The 15,508-nt window shown below is 38.1% G+C and overlaps 1 protein-coding gene across 21 annotated transcripts in view; it reads left to right on the top strand.

Moving 5' to 3' along the window:
* The window catches only part of Sgip1 (SH3GL interacting endocytic adaptor 1), a 283,674-nt gene that overhangs the window by 195,581 nt on the left and 72,585 nt on the right, over nt 1–15,508 (top strand). For 20 of the 21 annotated variants that reach the window (XM_045149379.1, XM_045149371.1, XM_045149372.1 and 17 more), the window contains 5 exons: nt 2,999–3,010; nt 5,480–5,491; nt 8,802–8,826; nt 9,718–9,769; nt 11,236–11,321. In XM_045149379.1, coding sequence (XP_045005314.1) covers nt 2,999–3,010; nt 5,480–5,491; nt 8,802–8,826; nt 9,718–9,769; nt 11,236–11,321 — 187 coding nt within the window. The remainder of the gene's footprint in view (nt 1–2,998; nt 3,011–5,479; nt 5,492–8,801; nt 8,827–9,717; nt 9,770–11,235; nt 11,322–15,508) is intronic. The other variant, XM_045149373.1, reaches the window with a different exon arrangement.

The raw sequence follows: 15,508 nt of genomic DNA on the forward strand, positions 1-15,508 counted from the left end.
AGTCTTGACAGAAACCTTAAGACTTTCATGGCCAAGATACCCACACATGCCAGAGTAATACTTCTCTCTGTCTCCTAGTGGCCTCTCTTCCCCCATAGCTGTTCTGTGACTTTCTTCACCAGCTTTATGTGTTTGCTGACGTCACATTCTCAAGGAAACCAACCCTAGTCACTTTATGAAAATCACAAAACATTCTAATTTGCTCTTCCCAAAATCATTTATTGTTTCTACTTTTAGAAATTGTATTTACCACAGAAAATACAACACTCTGCCTATTTATTATTTATTTGATGTTTGTCTCTGTCCCCAGCTCTCAAAATGAGCTTATTGGGGCTTTCTTATTGTTTGCATAGTTCACTACTGTGCCTAGTACAGCCTGATGTGTAGTACATGTTCAGTATAAAACTAGCAAGGTTAACTGAGCAAACAACACTGCTGGTGCCTGTGAATTCCTGAGTAGTCCAAATGTCTGATAGGAAATGATCCATATAGAATCCCACTACTTAATATGTAAAGGTTCTGAATTCAGCTGCCCTATTTCTAAGACTCTTAAAAGGCTTACAGAGCAGGCCTGACTTCAAAGGTCCTGATCCCGCTTTGGAATATTTGATGTTCAAAATCCCCAGGGACAGCTCAGTTCTCTGTTAAGGAACATTGAATGGTTATATATTAGTTAAATATTTTCTCTACTCCATAAATTCACTTATTCTCTCACAAGGGAGGACCATGGTGTATGTTTTTGATAGATATATAAATTGAGAATTTCTCAATTTTCTCTAACCTACTTTTTCACAATTAAAAACCAATTTTAATGCTATTAGTTTATTTTAAAGCAGGAAATAAAATATCTTGATCTCTTCGTTTCCCCTGAACAGAATTATTATGTTTTGTTTTGTTTTGTTTTTTGTTGTTGTTTTCTTAATATTCCTAAGAAACTCTTCTGAGGCCAATGCTTGCATCAATAGTTGCTAACATAACAAAGCAACAAACTGGCTGGGGTAGAAAGACATAGAAAGGAGGATAGGACAACCCTTGTTATTTGTGTTTGTGACTATTGTTCTGGCTTATTTGTTTACTTAATTGAGAGGGGGAAGAGAGAATGCACCAGCGTCCCTTAATATTGCAAACAAACTCCAGATGCATGCACGACTTTGTGCATCTGGCTTTAAAGGATATTGGGAAATCAAACTCAGTTCTGTAGGCTTTGAAAGCAAGTGCTTTTAACTGCTGAGCCATCTCCCCAACCATGTTCTTCTGATTTCAATTAAATGAAATTCCTTTGATTCTAGAAAAGGCTGATAAACTTATCTTGTAATCAGAGTTTAATTGCAAGAACTAAAAACTTAGAAACTAGAAACAAGCCTGCCTTCTGAGAAGTTTGTATCCCTGCAAACAATCTAATCTCCCACTGGAAAGATCCAATATTATTTTCTAGGATCTGGGATAATTTGGTATACTATTCCAGCTCCTGGTTAACCATGTGACCTTGGGATGCCCCCAAACCTCCTTTTCTTCATATGTAAATAAGTGACAGTAATGGTACCAATTATGTAAGGTAAAGCAGTAGTACTGGTTGAATGTTAAGCTGCCAATATCATCCTTGTCTCCTAATCCTTACAATAATCTTACACAGTGGTAAGAGCTAGAGAGAGTCCATTTATAGCATCACTGAGAGTTAATCAAGGAAAGATACCTCAATAACACAGCAAAACAAGAATAACAAAAAGGACACTGGATATATGGGTCTTTATTTTTCCTGAGGCCAATAAATGCCAGATAAATAAAAGTCCTTCAATACTTATTATTTTTGACCAAATGGAATGTACTGTGATCACACAAGAGAAGGGAACAATTTATTTAGACTGGGAAGCTTGGGAACATGTCATGAAAGAAATGTTTACTGGCCTTGAAGAATGTGCTTAACTAGAGGAGAGGAACAAGCCACTGAAGGCACACACAGGGTGCAAAGAAGACAGGAAAGCCTGTGAGTTATGTGGCACATTTGGGTGTGTCAAGGAATGTGCAGTTCAGTATAGGCTTCACTGAAAAACAACAAAGAAAGATGAGGTTGTCAGGTCAGCTTGAAGCCATCAAGAAAGCATTAGAAGCCAGAATGGAGTTTTCATTGTTTTCTGGACAGTTTTTAAAGGACTTCACTATTTTTTTAAAAGTATTTTTTAAATTTTTAATTTATTTATCTGAGAGCGACAGACAGAGAGAGAAAGACAGATAGAGGGAGAGAGAGAGAATGGGCGCGCCAGGGCTTCCAGCCTCTGCAAACGAACTCCAGACGCGTGCGCCCCCTTGTGCATCTGGCTAATGTGGGACCTGGGGAACCGAGCCTCGAACCGCGGTCCTTAGGCTTCACAGGCAAGCGCTTAACTGCTAAGCCATCTCTCCAGCCCGGACTTCACTATTTTTGGAAAGTGATTCTGGGGATGATGTGAAGGTTAAAGGATGAAACTGTATCATGGCTGAAATAGTATCATGGGCTAGAAATGCATATAGGTCATTTGTAGAGTATCAGTGTACTGAGAGATGATGGGCCCTCCTAAGGCATTGCTGAGGAAGAATACACTGAGGTCCAGGGATCACTTGCCAGGGAAAGAATTGTCTATGAACAGAGGACCCTGAAGGGTAAGGTCATAGAAAAACTGGTTCTAGCTAGAGTGATCTGGGAAAAGACATTAAGGACCAAATCCCATAATGAGTTGTAGTTTTCAAGTTGTAGTTTAATTACCTGGCTATAATACATTAATGGAATTTTCCAATTCCTTTCAATATTATAAGCTTAATGAGCTAGGATGGAGCCATACCTCTACACTTATAAGCTTGAACCATAGACAACAATCTAGAAATGACTGTGTCAGACCTATTTACAGAACCAGTTCCTTAGAGAGCTGCTTAGAGAGTAAGCTCATTCTGAGTTTGACCATTTCTTGAAGATGCATGTCACCTCTCTCATTTTCTCTTATTTTCCTCCATGCCTTCATTTTAGAGGAAAAGTCCGGTAAGAAATAACAAGTCCTCTGTGACATTACGCACAGAGATAATGATGGTAGCAACTTGGCTGTATGCACACTGTGTACATAACTAATGAAATACACACACACATACAAAGAAATAACAAGTCCTTCCCATGTTTTGGACAAATATTGTGCTTTATGTTTACAACTAATGACTGTGTTTAACATACAAATGAGGTTTCATTTCAAATCAATCCTTTCAAACCAGGACAAAGTCTAAATTATGCCACATGTGGACAAGGAAGTCAGTTGCTAAGCAATTTTGCAGCCCTGTTATTAAGGGCTGCAGGGTAATTTGTAAAAACTCACCTCTGCCTTAATTATAGGAATATTACCAGATACTTTCCATCCTACCTTTCACTCATTATAGCTTCCATTTTTCTTTGGAATCTCCATATTGATGGTTAACCGCCTCACCTCTGAACAATATACTACTTAATAGCAAATTTTCATTTCTCTCATGGGGTTTGAAAAGATCATCTAAGCATGTCTAATTGGATACAATAGTATTTTCTGTAACTGAACTTATAACTCACAGGAACAAATTTAAATATTGACAAATACTTATAACTGTGGGGTAAATAGATGCTTGTCAAATATTTTATTAAAAGCAAGTTGAAATATTGAGCAGGATCATAATAATAAACCTAATGTTTATACATTCTAACTTTTTCTAGAAAATTCTGTAACAATGACCATTTAATTTACTATAACTGGACTACATGAAAATATTTGTCTGGCACTTTATAATTTATCACCCACTTTTCTCTGTGTTTCCCCATACTACTGAACTCAGCAAATGAAAACACTTTAAAACTTTTAAATCTGTGGTAATATTTCATTAATTTGACAAGCTAGACAGAATATGTCTGGTTACTTCTTATAAATCTCTCACATACCATGTTGACCCTGTACCACCTCCTCCTCCCTGGAGTTTCTAAAATGCTATCACATAATCTTGACTGTTATTAGCAAAATTGTACATGGAAACTATTGATTAAAGTATAGGTTTTTAACTTGTGAGAAATTAAGATGTGGCTTAATTTGAGTGGATTAATACATTTGAAATTATTCTTTGTCATTTTAAATTGATGAAGTCTTATATTTACCCTTAAGGTTTTGTCTCTGTCTGGTTACAATATGCATCTTATTTTGTGTTATTTCTCATAATCTTATACTGAGGGAAATGTGCTACTTTGAGTTACTTGTTATATGTTAAGCATTTGTCATATAATCACATTTCCGTCTTTAGATAACTTTCATTGAGTCACTAAATAATAACATAATTTAAATCTTCATTTGTAAGAGTGGATTTTTCCTGAAAATACAGTGTAGCTTAGTCAATATGATAATTTGAGCTGATAAGTTCATACTGGTGGGTCCTTTTGTTCTAATATTAAAGTTGTATCAATGCTCAGAGGCAGATATGTAAGAAAGGTGGGACCAACAACCATCAAGTCTAACCCGCCACAAGTAAGGTTGGCTAATGTCTGTCCACAGCCCTAGCCACTGCTGAGAAATGGTATCTTAGCCACATGACATTACTTCTGGAATCCTCCCAATGTCATGCCTGGGATCATGGAAAAAATAGGAGAATGGGAGGTTAGAGATGGAAATTCTGTTCTGTTTCTACTGATTTACTCTCTAGCTATGTCTCAGAACCTCACTTTCCTCCCTGCATCATAAAGGCAGTTGAACTTGCTATCCATGGAGGCCTCTCAGCAACAAAAGACTATATATAAGCTTTTGTTCCAGAGAGTGGCTCCTCAGTTGACTGACCTCCTGCACCTGTGTGTTTGTGCTCCCAACCTCTATGGAGGAAGGTACCTTCTGGTGAGTCTTGGATTAACCCACCTCTTGGAAGCAAATCTTTGCACATCTCCTTCTCAAACCATATCTTAGTCACTCTTCTTTTAGCAAAAGGATCTTAAAAGAAGAGAGCTTATACAATTCACTGCTAGTTTGTGCTATTGGTGACCATTATGCTCCAACAGCTCACAATAGCACTTTCTAGCACTATGAGAGCTAGGGAGGAATAGTTTGGGCAGAAGCATTCTGTAGGGGTAAAGAAAGCTATACTCTAAAATCACAGGTTGTTGCTGATAAATCCCACTTCCAGAATAGGTTGTGGTCCCCCACACCCACACACACATAGTTAAGGAGGCCCATAAGGTCCCCAAAATAATGCATTTCATTGCAAAAACACTTGGTTACCCACCAAATCCAAATGTACAGATGCCTAAACCTTGGCACCCACACTAGCAAAGTTGTATCATGCAACAGTCCCTCTTGAGGACTCTCCATAGCCTGTGGTGGCTTAAATAAACCTGTCTTGCTCTGGCCTAATTATTTAGAGTCTATGTTTGGTATCTATTTCTGTTACCCAATCCTGTTGACTGATCCATCATTCTCTGACTAGGTATCTGTTCTCTCTTCCTTTTTGCTGATCACAGAGGCGCAGCCCGGTAAGAAATCTCAACATTTTTACCTTAAACGTGTATAGACAAAATTGCTGCCAAAACAATGTGGTCAGGTTGGTTTCCTGTTAAATTTATGATAACCCCCAGTGTGAATGAGGTGGACGAGGTATGTTCACAAGTTAGAAGCCTTTGGCCCTCTAAGAGTCAAGAGCATATTTTAGAATTACCAGAGCACCTTTCCATGATAAACTAAATTAGTGCATGTTAATCCTAAATCCTAGTGCAAAACACACACACACACACACACACACACACACACATATATATATATATATATATATGCATAAATACATATATATAGTTAGAGGGGGTACATGTCAAAGGACTGCAGGACACATGTGCAAAGAACACCATAGAAGTGAATGCTTTGTTTTTTGAATAAAAGAATAATGGAATTATAAAGAAAGGAATTTTTAAGCCACATTGTTTTAAAGCCCAAATTCAATGTCTGTTCTTGGACCATTACTTAAATTGGCCAATATGTATTGATGGGGGCATGCTTTCAAGTCAGTACTCAGAGACTGTTACATAATTCCAAAATTCATCATCAAGACAACTTTGGCAAGATAGATCCATCAAGGTTATTCATATTGGTCAAAATGAAATCATTCATTTTCTTCAGATTGAAAAGTGAAGAAGAATTTAAAGCAATACAAAAGGAAAAGCTTTACTTTTTGAAAAGCAATAATCCCATCTGCCTAATTGGGCTCTTTAAAGAGGAAATGAACCTGGTGTGGAGGTGCATGTTTGTAATCCCAGCATTCAGGAGACTAAAGGCAGAAGGATCAAACAAGTTCAAGGCCAGCCTAGTCTACATAGTGAGTTCAAGTGCAGCCTGGGGATCTGAGAGAGAGAGAGAAAGAGAGATTAGAAAGTCTCTCTGATGTATTACTAGGTCTTTGTCAATCCATTACTATTTAAGGCAAACACCTGCTCCAGGTGGCAAGTTGATATTTTTCTGCTTAAAATGCACAGCAGAGGTTGGAAGATGACATCTCAAGATATTATTATTCAGGCATCATGATTCCAACCCAGCCCTTGGGTGATGTTTCAGTTTATAAAACAAAGAATGAATTTATTAATGCAAAATGAAGAAAAGTGATTCAATACATACATTGTATGTATGTATATATGATGGAAATGAGAAAAGTGTGGTCACTCAGGGAAGTCTGTGATTCAATGGGTTTATCTTCCACGTGTGTGTCCTGTGGCCAACATCACCTTGGCCTTTCTCTAGGCTTGCCATGCTGCAGAATCATGGCCATCAAAGACCTGTATGACACATCAAAGTGACAATGAGATTCTTTCTGTTGCTGCTGTGCATTCAAATGTGCTCCTTCCTGAATTGGCTTTAGTTTATGCTTTCTCATTTGGAAACCACAGTGTTTGCTTGTATATTTTTTCCATGTCTGATTTGTACCCAACTCATCTATCTGTGAGGATTATGCACTGTGAGTGTTAGAGCAACTTCTTCATTGTCTTTCCATATAAATACCTGTGAAAGAAATCCATTCACCTGAGACTTCATGAATACTGAGGAGGTTTCTGCCTTTCTTGCTTCCTTAAGTGTTATATTTCTAATAGAATAAGTAGTACAGAGGCCTGACAGTCTTCAGTTCAGGCCCTGGCAGCTCCTCTAACAGCTGGGTTTCAGTGCTCCAATACTGAGTGGGGCTGTTACAACAATGCCAGCTTATTAATCTTGTCATTCACTACTTGAAGCTAAAACCCCTGTATCTTTTCCTTCAGACCTTCTTAATACAACTCTCATTATGAAGGTATTTTAACTAAACTTAAACAATTTGCTCTACAGTTATTTCTGTTTATAGCCTTATTATTTAAAAAAAAAGTACACTACATCCAAACTCTCCTAACAACTTACTTAAAGGGTGTGCTTCTTTTATTACCAATAATGAGTTCATTTTCTAACTTGCATACATACCAAGAAAAATATATTGACTTTTAGGCAAAACAAACTAGAAAATACCATCTAAGCAATTAAACCGCTCACCAAAAAACACTTAAGTGGACCTTTCTGCTTCAAAGTTCTCTGTCATGGAATTCAAACCAGAGCATAAAATTCTATTCTGACAGCTTTTCATGGATACAGATTATTTCCTACACTGATTATCTGAGAGAACAAAGTACATTAGGTCTAGCCCTCCCCCAACTGAGAAGGCATAAAGCACAGGTGTTTATTGCCCCTTGGAACACTTCCTTATACTTATACCTTCCCTGTTATTTCCCTAACGCAGATCAAGCCAAGCCATAGTATAGTGCCCAGCTTAAGTGTTCTACTTTTCTAGAAGCATCTCATTTGAAGCCCCTTCACAGCTTCTAACTTTGAGGGGAAACACTTTTTTGAATCAGTTCTCCCATTACGTGAAGCATTATAACTCTAGAGGTGGCTTACACATGTTATTCTTGCCAGAACTGTTTGCTTTCCAATACACTGTTATGCCTTGTACTGAAGAGATGACCCCTGGTTGGTGAAATGAGCCAGAAGGCAGGCAGGAAGAAGAAGTTGGAGGGGTAGGACAGTGTCTTCTGGATCCTCATGTAAACCATGCCATTCAGTGGCAGATGAATAGATGTTAACATTTGTCACTTTGTCTTTTTAAATCTTATTAGTGCTTAATGACTGTTCCTACTAATATCTTGGGGACTTCACCTGACCAGGAGTAGACAATACATTCTAGAATTTTCAAATCTCAACCAGATGTTAAATTTGGATACTTTCTTATCTGGTAAATAATTCTAGTTTTTAAGAGACTACTTATTTTAATTTTTATTTATTTCCAAACAGAGAGAGATGGGGAGAGAGAGGGAAAGAGAGAGAGAAAGAGAATATGGGCATGCTGGGGCCTATAGCCACTGCAAACCAACTCTAGATACATGCATCACCTTGTGCACCTAGCTTTATGTAGGTACAGGGGAAGCGAACTCTAGTTATTAGGCTTTGTAGGCAAATGTCTTAACCACTGAGCAATCTTGCCAGCCCCTTAAGAGACTATTTAATACTTGTTTTGATTTACTAAATCTATCCAGATAAGGGTGTTACTCATTCAGACATGGTTTACTCTCCTTCCTTTCTATTACCCTTAAGTAAAATGAAAAGTTGATTTATGTGTCTGTATACAAGTTCCAATTTAAATGGTGATTCTGAAATAAATTTCCTTTTTCAAATTTGCCTATCTTTAAGTTCAGTTTAACTGTAATAAGAGACATAACACATACTGTAAATGACTAATATATCTGTGGTCTTAAGCCTTATAGTGTCTATTTCTAATTCTAGGGTGCAATTAAAAGGAACTTATCCAGTAAGTATTTCATAGCTACAGGAAAAAGAATTTGGTTTAAAAGAAGGAATAGTTCCTTGGATCTTGGAGCATATTCACATTTGAATATATACTCTTGGGCTGGATTTTGAAGGTTTTGATAACTACTTTTAAAGAAAAGAATTCATATTATGTTAGAGGGCCTCTGTGGGTTCTGGATGATTGATATTAAACTCTAGAAATGAAGATATTTGTGGAAAAATATTGTCATTTTCTTCCTAAATTTCTTAACTCTTGCTTTACCTTTAAGCTTAAAAGAGAGTTTAATCAAATGTGTTCCATTTAACACATTGGTGATGTGGGTAGGGAAAGGAAGAGCGTGGAAGGAATAGATAGATGGAACTTAACCATTCATGTGTTAATTGATAGGAAATTTTCAGTCAACCAAAGTGATATGATTTGTGTTATAATACCTAGGGTTTGATTTGCCTTTGCAGCATAAAACACATTGTAGGGAATTTGAAATTCATGGTTCATAAAGATGTAACATTTTATTTTCATTTCAAGGTAGTGACTGCTGAATCTGTGTGCTATGGGCACATAGCCTGGCTTCTTCTTCTCTTATGGTCACTGGGAAGCAGAACCCATCACAACAGCACGCATGTTGTTCCACTGAGTTCTGCAGTATACACATCCTCAGTTTGTGACTTGTTTGTCATAGTTCTTTGGTTGATGAGGTTTTACAAATGTCAGAGAAAATGCTGCTACTTATATGGTTGTCACTCTAGGAAGATGGGATTTGTTTTGCATAGTTTTTATATTGAATTGCTTGTTAATGAGACCTAATTTCTAAGTGTCTCCAGCATAGCTTAAGACATATCTGAAGGAACTACTAAAGATATACCTAAAAAGATCTTTTGTCCTGTATATCAGATGAAGAAGTGGCAAGACCCAGGCGTTCCACACCAACTTCAGAACTTACAAGGTGAGTATAAGAGATTAGTTGTATCTTATATGACTCATCCTGAACTTTTAACAACTCAACCAGCAAGGAACATTTGGCTTTAAACTCTCAGTCTCTATTAGTGAAGGGCCTATGTGTGAAAGTTTATATGTACACAACATGACCCAAATATGTTATCATTTCTTATGCATATAGCACATGGGAGAACATTAGGGAAGTGTATTTACTTATCTAAAATAATAGCCTGTCAGAGTGTATGATCCTCTCACTGATGAGAAGACAAGCCCTTATAGAGTTGTGTCTTGGTCTCTAGAATGTTGATGTGAGTTAAATCATATTGTACTGTGAAGAGAAGCCTATGTAGTTGGATGCAATTTCATGACACATTTCACCTGTAATAACAAAATAACCTTTATTTTGATTTTTTTTGAAGGGGATTGACAAAGCATTATATTTTACAGTGGATTCTTTGAGTGAATCACTGTACAAATAGGATATTATTTTTCTAAAATGAAGGCTATTTCTCTTTAAAATTTCGACCCTTTATGTTTTTCCCTCCTCAAACAGCCTCTCCCTTCCATCACCTTTCCTCCTCTACCCTGCAATACACACACACACACACACACACACACATCTTATCAGGGTCTGGGATAAGAATCAGGTCTGGAGAAGAAGTGAAGGTTGCATAGTCTTTTTTAAATAATCAGTCTAGATTAACAATTAGGAGAAAAGCTGAGAGTTTTCTGCTCCTTATGTTCCCCTGATATTTTCGTATTCCTCTCTGAGATGTACATTCTTGAGGTATCATTAGTCCATTGAGTGGAAGTGTGCAGGTTGGAATTAGAAGCTGGGTGACCCTTTTTTTATTCTAACACAGAATTTCTAGGTAGTTACTTATTATGCCTGTGCTTGATTCCACTAATCATAAACTGCATTAACTATAGCATAGATACATGATGGCAAATATAGATGGTTTTAGGTCCAACATTCTGTCACACACTTGTAATCCTAGCATTCAAAAGGCAGAGACAGGAGAATCATGAGTTTGGGGGCAACTGGAGTTTTCCAGAGAGACACTGCCTCAAAAAGTAAAATAAAATATATATAATTTTTTTAGTTCTTATAACAGAAAGTTACTTCATAATAAGCTCTTATCTCTAATTTATCTGTTCTGTATATATAGAGAGAACCATGGTGCTTTGAAAGAGTTTTTCTCTTTCAGTGTTTCTGAGAAATACCATTCCTGTCCTCCATTAAGAGCTCTGGATCTTATCTTCCACCATGACTCTTTTCTCACAAGATATCTGACAACCTTACATAATATTTTCCAGCCTAACATAAGCCTTATATGCACATGTACATGTACATACATGAAACTGCACACTCATAGTTGTTTAACCAAGAAAAATATTTGAATGCTTAGACATGTTTTTGAAAATTAATTTTTAGCCCTCTTTCTATACTTTGCCTTAATGTATGTTATTTAGAAAAAAGCCTCCAGATGACACTCTGGCCCTTGCTCCCCTCTTCGGCCCACCATTAGAATCAGCCTTTGATGAGCAGAAGATGGAAGGTAGGAAAACTGCTGTTTTCTACAAATTTGTTTTTCTTTTCATTAAAGTCTAATTTCTCTAGAGTAAATGCATGCATTTGATGGAAATTCTTAATGTGCCATTAGACCCTTATAGGAAATACAGGTTCTAAGTGGTGTGTGCTATCAGGAGCAGAAATTTAGTTTGCAAAACACTATTTTAGGATTTGAAATTTTACTTTCAGAAATATCTAATGGATAACAAGTTTACTTCTCCAAATAGGTCACTAGAAATTAATGCAAACAAATATATATTTTATCAGGGAGTAATTATCCAGACAGTGTCATGTAAGGTGTGAGCAGGAGTGCATGGAGCCAGACCTCTCACCTTCAGTTACCATCACTGTGGTCTAGAATGTCTAAGCTTTCTGAAAGCATTTACTCTTTCCAGCTCATGAATAAAAGTGCAAAGTGAATCTCTACAGAAATCATGGCTTGCAAGCTTTACACCCAGAAAGAAACTTCCAACAACTGAGCAACTTAAAAATAGAGAGTTTGAGGAGAAATACCTTTATTTTTGCCATTATTTGTGGGTTTTCCTGCTAAATATTTATTTTAGGATTAAATATTTAACCTTTTAAATCAACCATGCTTTTGGATAAATAATGTATACCTTGGTAGAAAACAGACCCTCTAGAGGAAGAATATTTTCCATTCCTGAAATGTACTTATGCCCAGTACATGAATTTCCAGTAACTGTATTTGATAATATAGAATGTCTTTGTAAAATTGCTTACCTTGAGAGCTCTAAGGTCTACATTCTAGGCCTCATTGGATAAATGTCCATAAGTGTTAAGGTAAACAAGACTTGGACAAATAATAAGTATGCAAGGATACAAAAGTGAAGAAATCACAAATTACAGAAATTTAAACAAGAGAGGATCTTTTTTTTTTCCTTTTTTTGTTTGTATTTATTTTCTTATTTGAGAGCAACAGACAGAGAGAGAAAGAGGTAGAGAGAGAGAGAGAGAGAGAGAGAGAATAGGCATGCCAGGGCCTCCAGCCACTGCAAATGAACTCCAGACATGTGCACCCCCTTATGCATCTAGCTAACATGGGTCCTGGAGAATTGAGCCTCAAACCAGGGTCCTTAGGCTTCACAGGCAAGTGCTTAACCACTAAGCCATCTCTCTAGCCCAGATCTTACTTTTTTATGTTAACAATATAGAGGTGAAAAGGATAGGATGGTAGGACAGATTCACAATCCTCAGTGGTTATCTTCATCTCTGAGTGACATCCCCTCCATCAGAAGAAAGGCAGCAACCAAAAAAACTCACCACCCGCTGTTATAAGAAACACATATCACTTCCAACCAAAGCCTACTGCAGAGAATTTTGTGTCATGTGGGCAGCTGAAACTCCTGTTCTTTAAAGAAATGGGGAATGGTTTCAGGAGATGGCCAGCAGCCAGTCATACTTCCCTAAATACTTCTGCAATGACTTAAATGCCTATAACTTAGAAATATGAAAATGTGGTCATGAGAGAAGCTGTCAAGTGTCTTGTTAAATCATCTGAGACCTGTCTCACTTTTGATGATGTGGCCATATGGTGACTGGAGGAGAGCTTTGATGTGTTACATCACAATCTGCCTGTTTAAGGAATGCCCCAAATCCTTGAACGGCTTACATAAAAATACATGCAGTTCTAAAAAACTTCAATTGGTCCCAAATTGAACCCATAGCGGCTTCCTGACACAGAAATAGGGTCTGCAAGCAGATCTGTGACAGACAGGATTTTCCAGTGAGTCTGGCTTGGGAGTTCTTCAGCTAGCTTCAGCTCCTAAAATTCTGTAAGTCTCCAACAATTCCATCAATCACATTAACTCCTCTCACCATCCCTCTCTTATCTATCACTATTCTTGTTATTGATTCTTCCATTACTAGTTTAAAAGATCTGGCAAGGAAAGAAACATCCTTATCTCAAAGCCAGGTATGCCTGTGTCAGATCAGAGCTCCTGTGTGTATTTTATGGACAAGCTGTTTGACAGCTATGCTTCCCTTTCCCAAAAGTGGCACCACATAGGGGTACTGTGAGAACTGAAATATATAGCAGTCTAACATCTGCTGGCCTTGTGATGCATGGTTTATGTACATTTTTTATACACTGCATTTGTATCTATGACCTCCCTCCACCCTCTCTGCAACTCTTCAATTACTCTTATTGTCTCCCTTTTCCATCACAGAAGGGAAGTGACTTGCCCAAGTTTCTATACTTAACCCACATCCAACTGGCTTTCCAGCCTGTACTATAAAGTTCAATGAATTGCAGAGATACTTTAAAAATGTCAGACCCAGAGGAAAGAGAAAAAATATTAAATTCAGTGTTCTTAGATGAGTATTTAATTGTCCTAATTTACTTTAAATACTAAACAGCTATGCATCTGATTCTTTTAAATATACACAAAGTATTCTTAGAAAAATTACTTCCCTTGATGACACTGTCAAGGGTTAAGACCCTGAAAGAACCTTCATAAGCAGCAACCACTGGGAGAACCCATGCATTTTCAACTCTGAGCAGTTTACTGCAGACTTTGAATGAAGAAGCTAAAAACAAAATAAGTGTCTGTAGAAGATGGTGTCTGCCTAATCACGCTTCACCTTCTAGGGCTATTGCAGGCAAAATCTGTGGGGTTTTTTGAGGGTCAGCAGGTCCTATTATTCCCTCAGTGTGAAAGTGCAGAAGATGTGAAGGTCCCATGCTCTTGAGTAGCTCATCAGTACCTCTACCCCTCAAGCAGCTTTCCCAGCTGCTGTGCAATGCCAGCCGCTATGTGGCAGATCAGGTTCACTCCTGCACTACATGCAGGCTCCATGGATCTGGACCAGGCCCCCCTCACCTTTCCCTGCGCCAACCTGCTATCATTCCTCCTGGCCTCTCGTGGCTTTCCTCCCTTTCTCCACCACCAGATCACCACCGCATACACTCTATCCTGCTGTGCCACCAAACTACATTGTCCCATCCCCTGCCCACCACTTTGCCCTGCTACACCACTGGACTGCGCCATTCCAAACCCACCTGCTTCACTGCACCACCAGACCATGCCATCCCATCCCTCCACTTTGCCCCCCAACACACACACACTGGATTATGCAGTCCCATTTCCCTGCTTCATCACACCATTGGACTACACTGTCCCATCCCCCTGCTTTGCAATGCCACTGGACTGCAGTCTCATTACACCTCTGTGTCACAAGACCACACAGTTATACCCCCTTCCCTGCCACTAGCCAACAGGCCCAACCACCAGATCTCTGGATCCCCACCAGGGCCCTACCAACTCCTCCTGCCAGAGCAGACAGGCCTCCTTGCCATCAAAAACCTAATCTAGTCAAACAGGGAACAATCACTGAAGACGCCTCAAGGGTATACTACAGCTTCCTCCTGAATTAAATAAGATTCCCACGCTGTGTTGAGCAGACCACAGCACAAAAGGAATAATGTGAAACATCAAATGGAAGGAACATTAACAAAGTTGCCTAGTCTCACAATGGAAGTCTCTAATCAAAACAGAAAAGACACGAGGATCATAACCCCAAAATGAAGACACAAGCTATGTGACCCTGGCCCAGCAATTGGCAGAAAATCAATAAAAGACCGACAATTATGTGAATGCTGTACTCACTAGGTTGTACCTAATAGAAGAAAACAAGGGTGACTTCCAAAGAGTTAAATGATCTGAAGGAGAGCCAAAAAAAAAAAAAAAAAGACCTCAATAATCAGCTAGCTAAGCACAATGAAGACATAAATAAATGTAAGGGTGAATTTGAAGAAGCATTTAAAAAAATCAGAAAATGACTTGAAAAGGGAATTCAACAGAGGGATGAATACTATACCTAAAAAGGTAATAGAAAATACAAACCAAATTCAATGAATCCAAACCTCTGCAGAATCTCTCAAGAACAGGGTGAGTCATCTGGAGCGTCAAAACTGGCCAAGACAGAAGAAACAAGTTAGTGAGTCCAAAAATTTGAATAAGTTCGAAGATTTTTGTGAATATAACATGAGGGAACTGTGGGATACCCTTAAACATCGCAACATTCGGATCATGGGTATACCAGAAGGGGAAGAAATTCAGACCAAAGGCATGGAGAATTTATTCAACAAAATTATTGAAGAAAATTTTCCTACCCTCTCAAAAGAAAGTTCTATCAAGATACAAGAACAGAACT

Source organism: Jaculus jaculus, chromosome 5, assembly GCF_020740685.1.
Source record: "Jaculus jaculus isolate mJacJac1 chromosome 5, mJacJac1.mat.Y.cur, whole genome shotgun sequence".
Classification (NCBI taxonomy): domain Eukaryota; kingdom Metazoa; phylum Chordata; class Mammalia; order Rodentia; family Dipodidae; genus Jaculus; species Jaculus jaculus.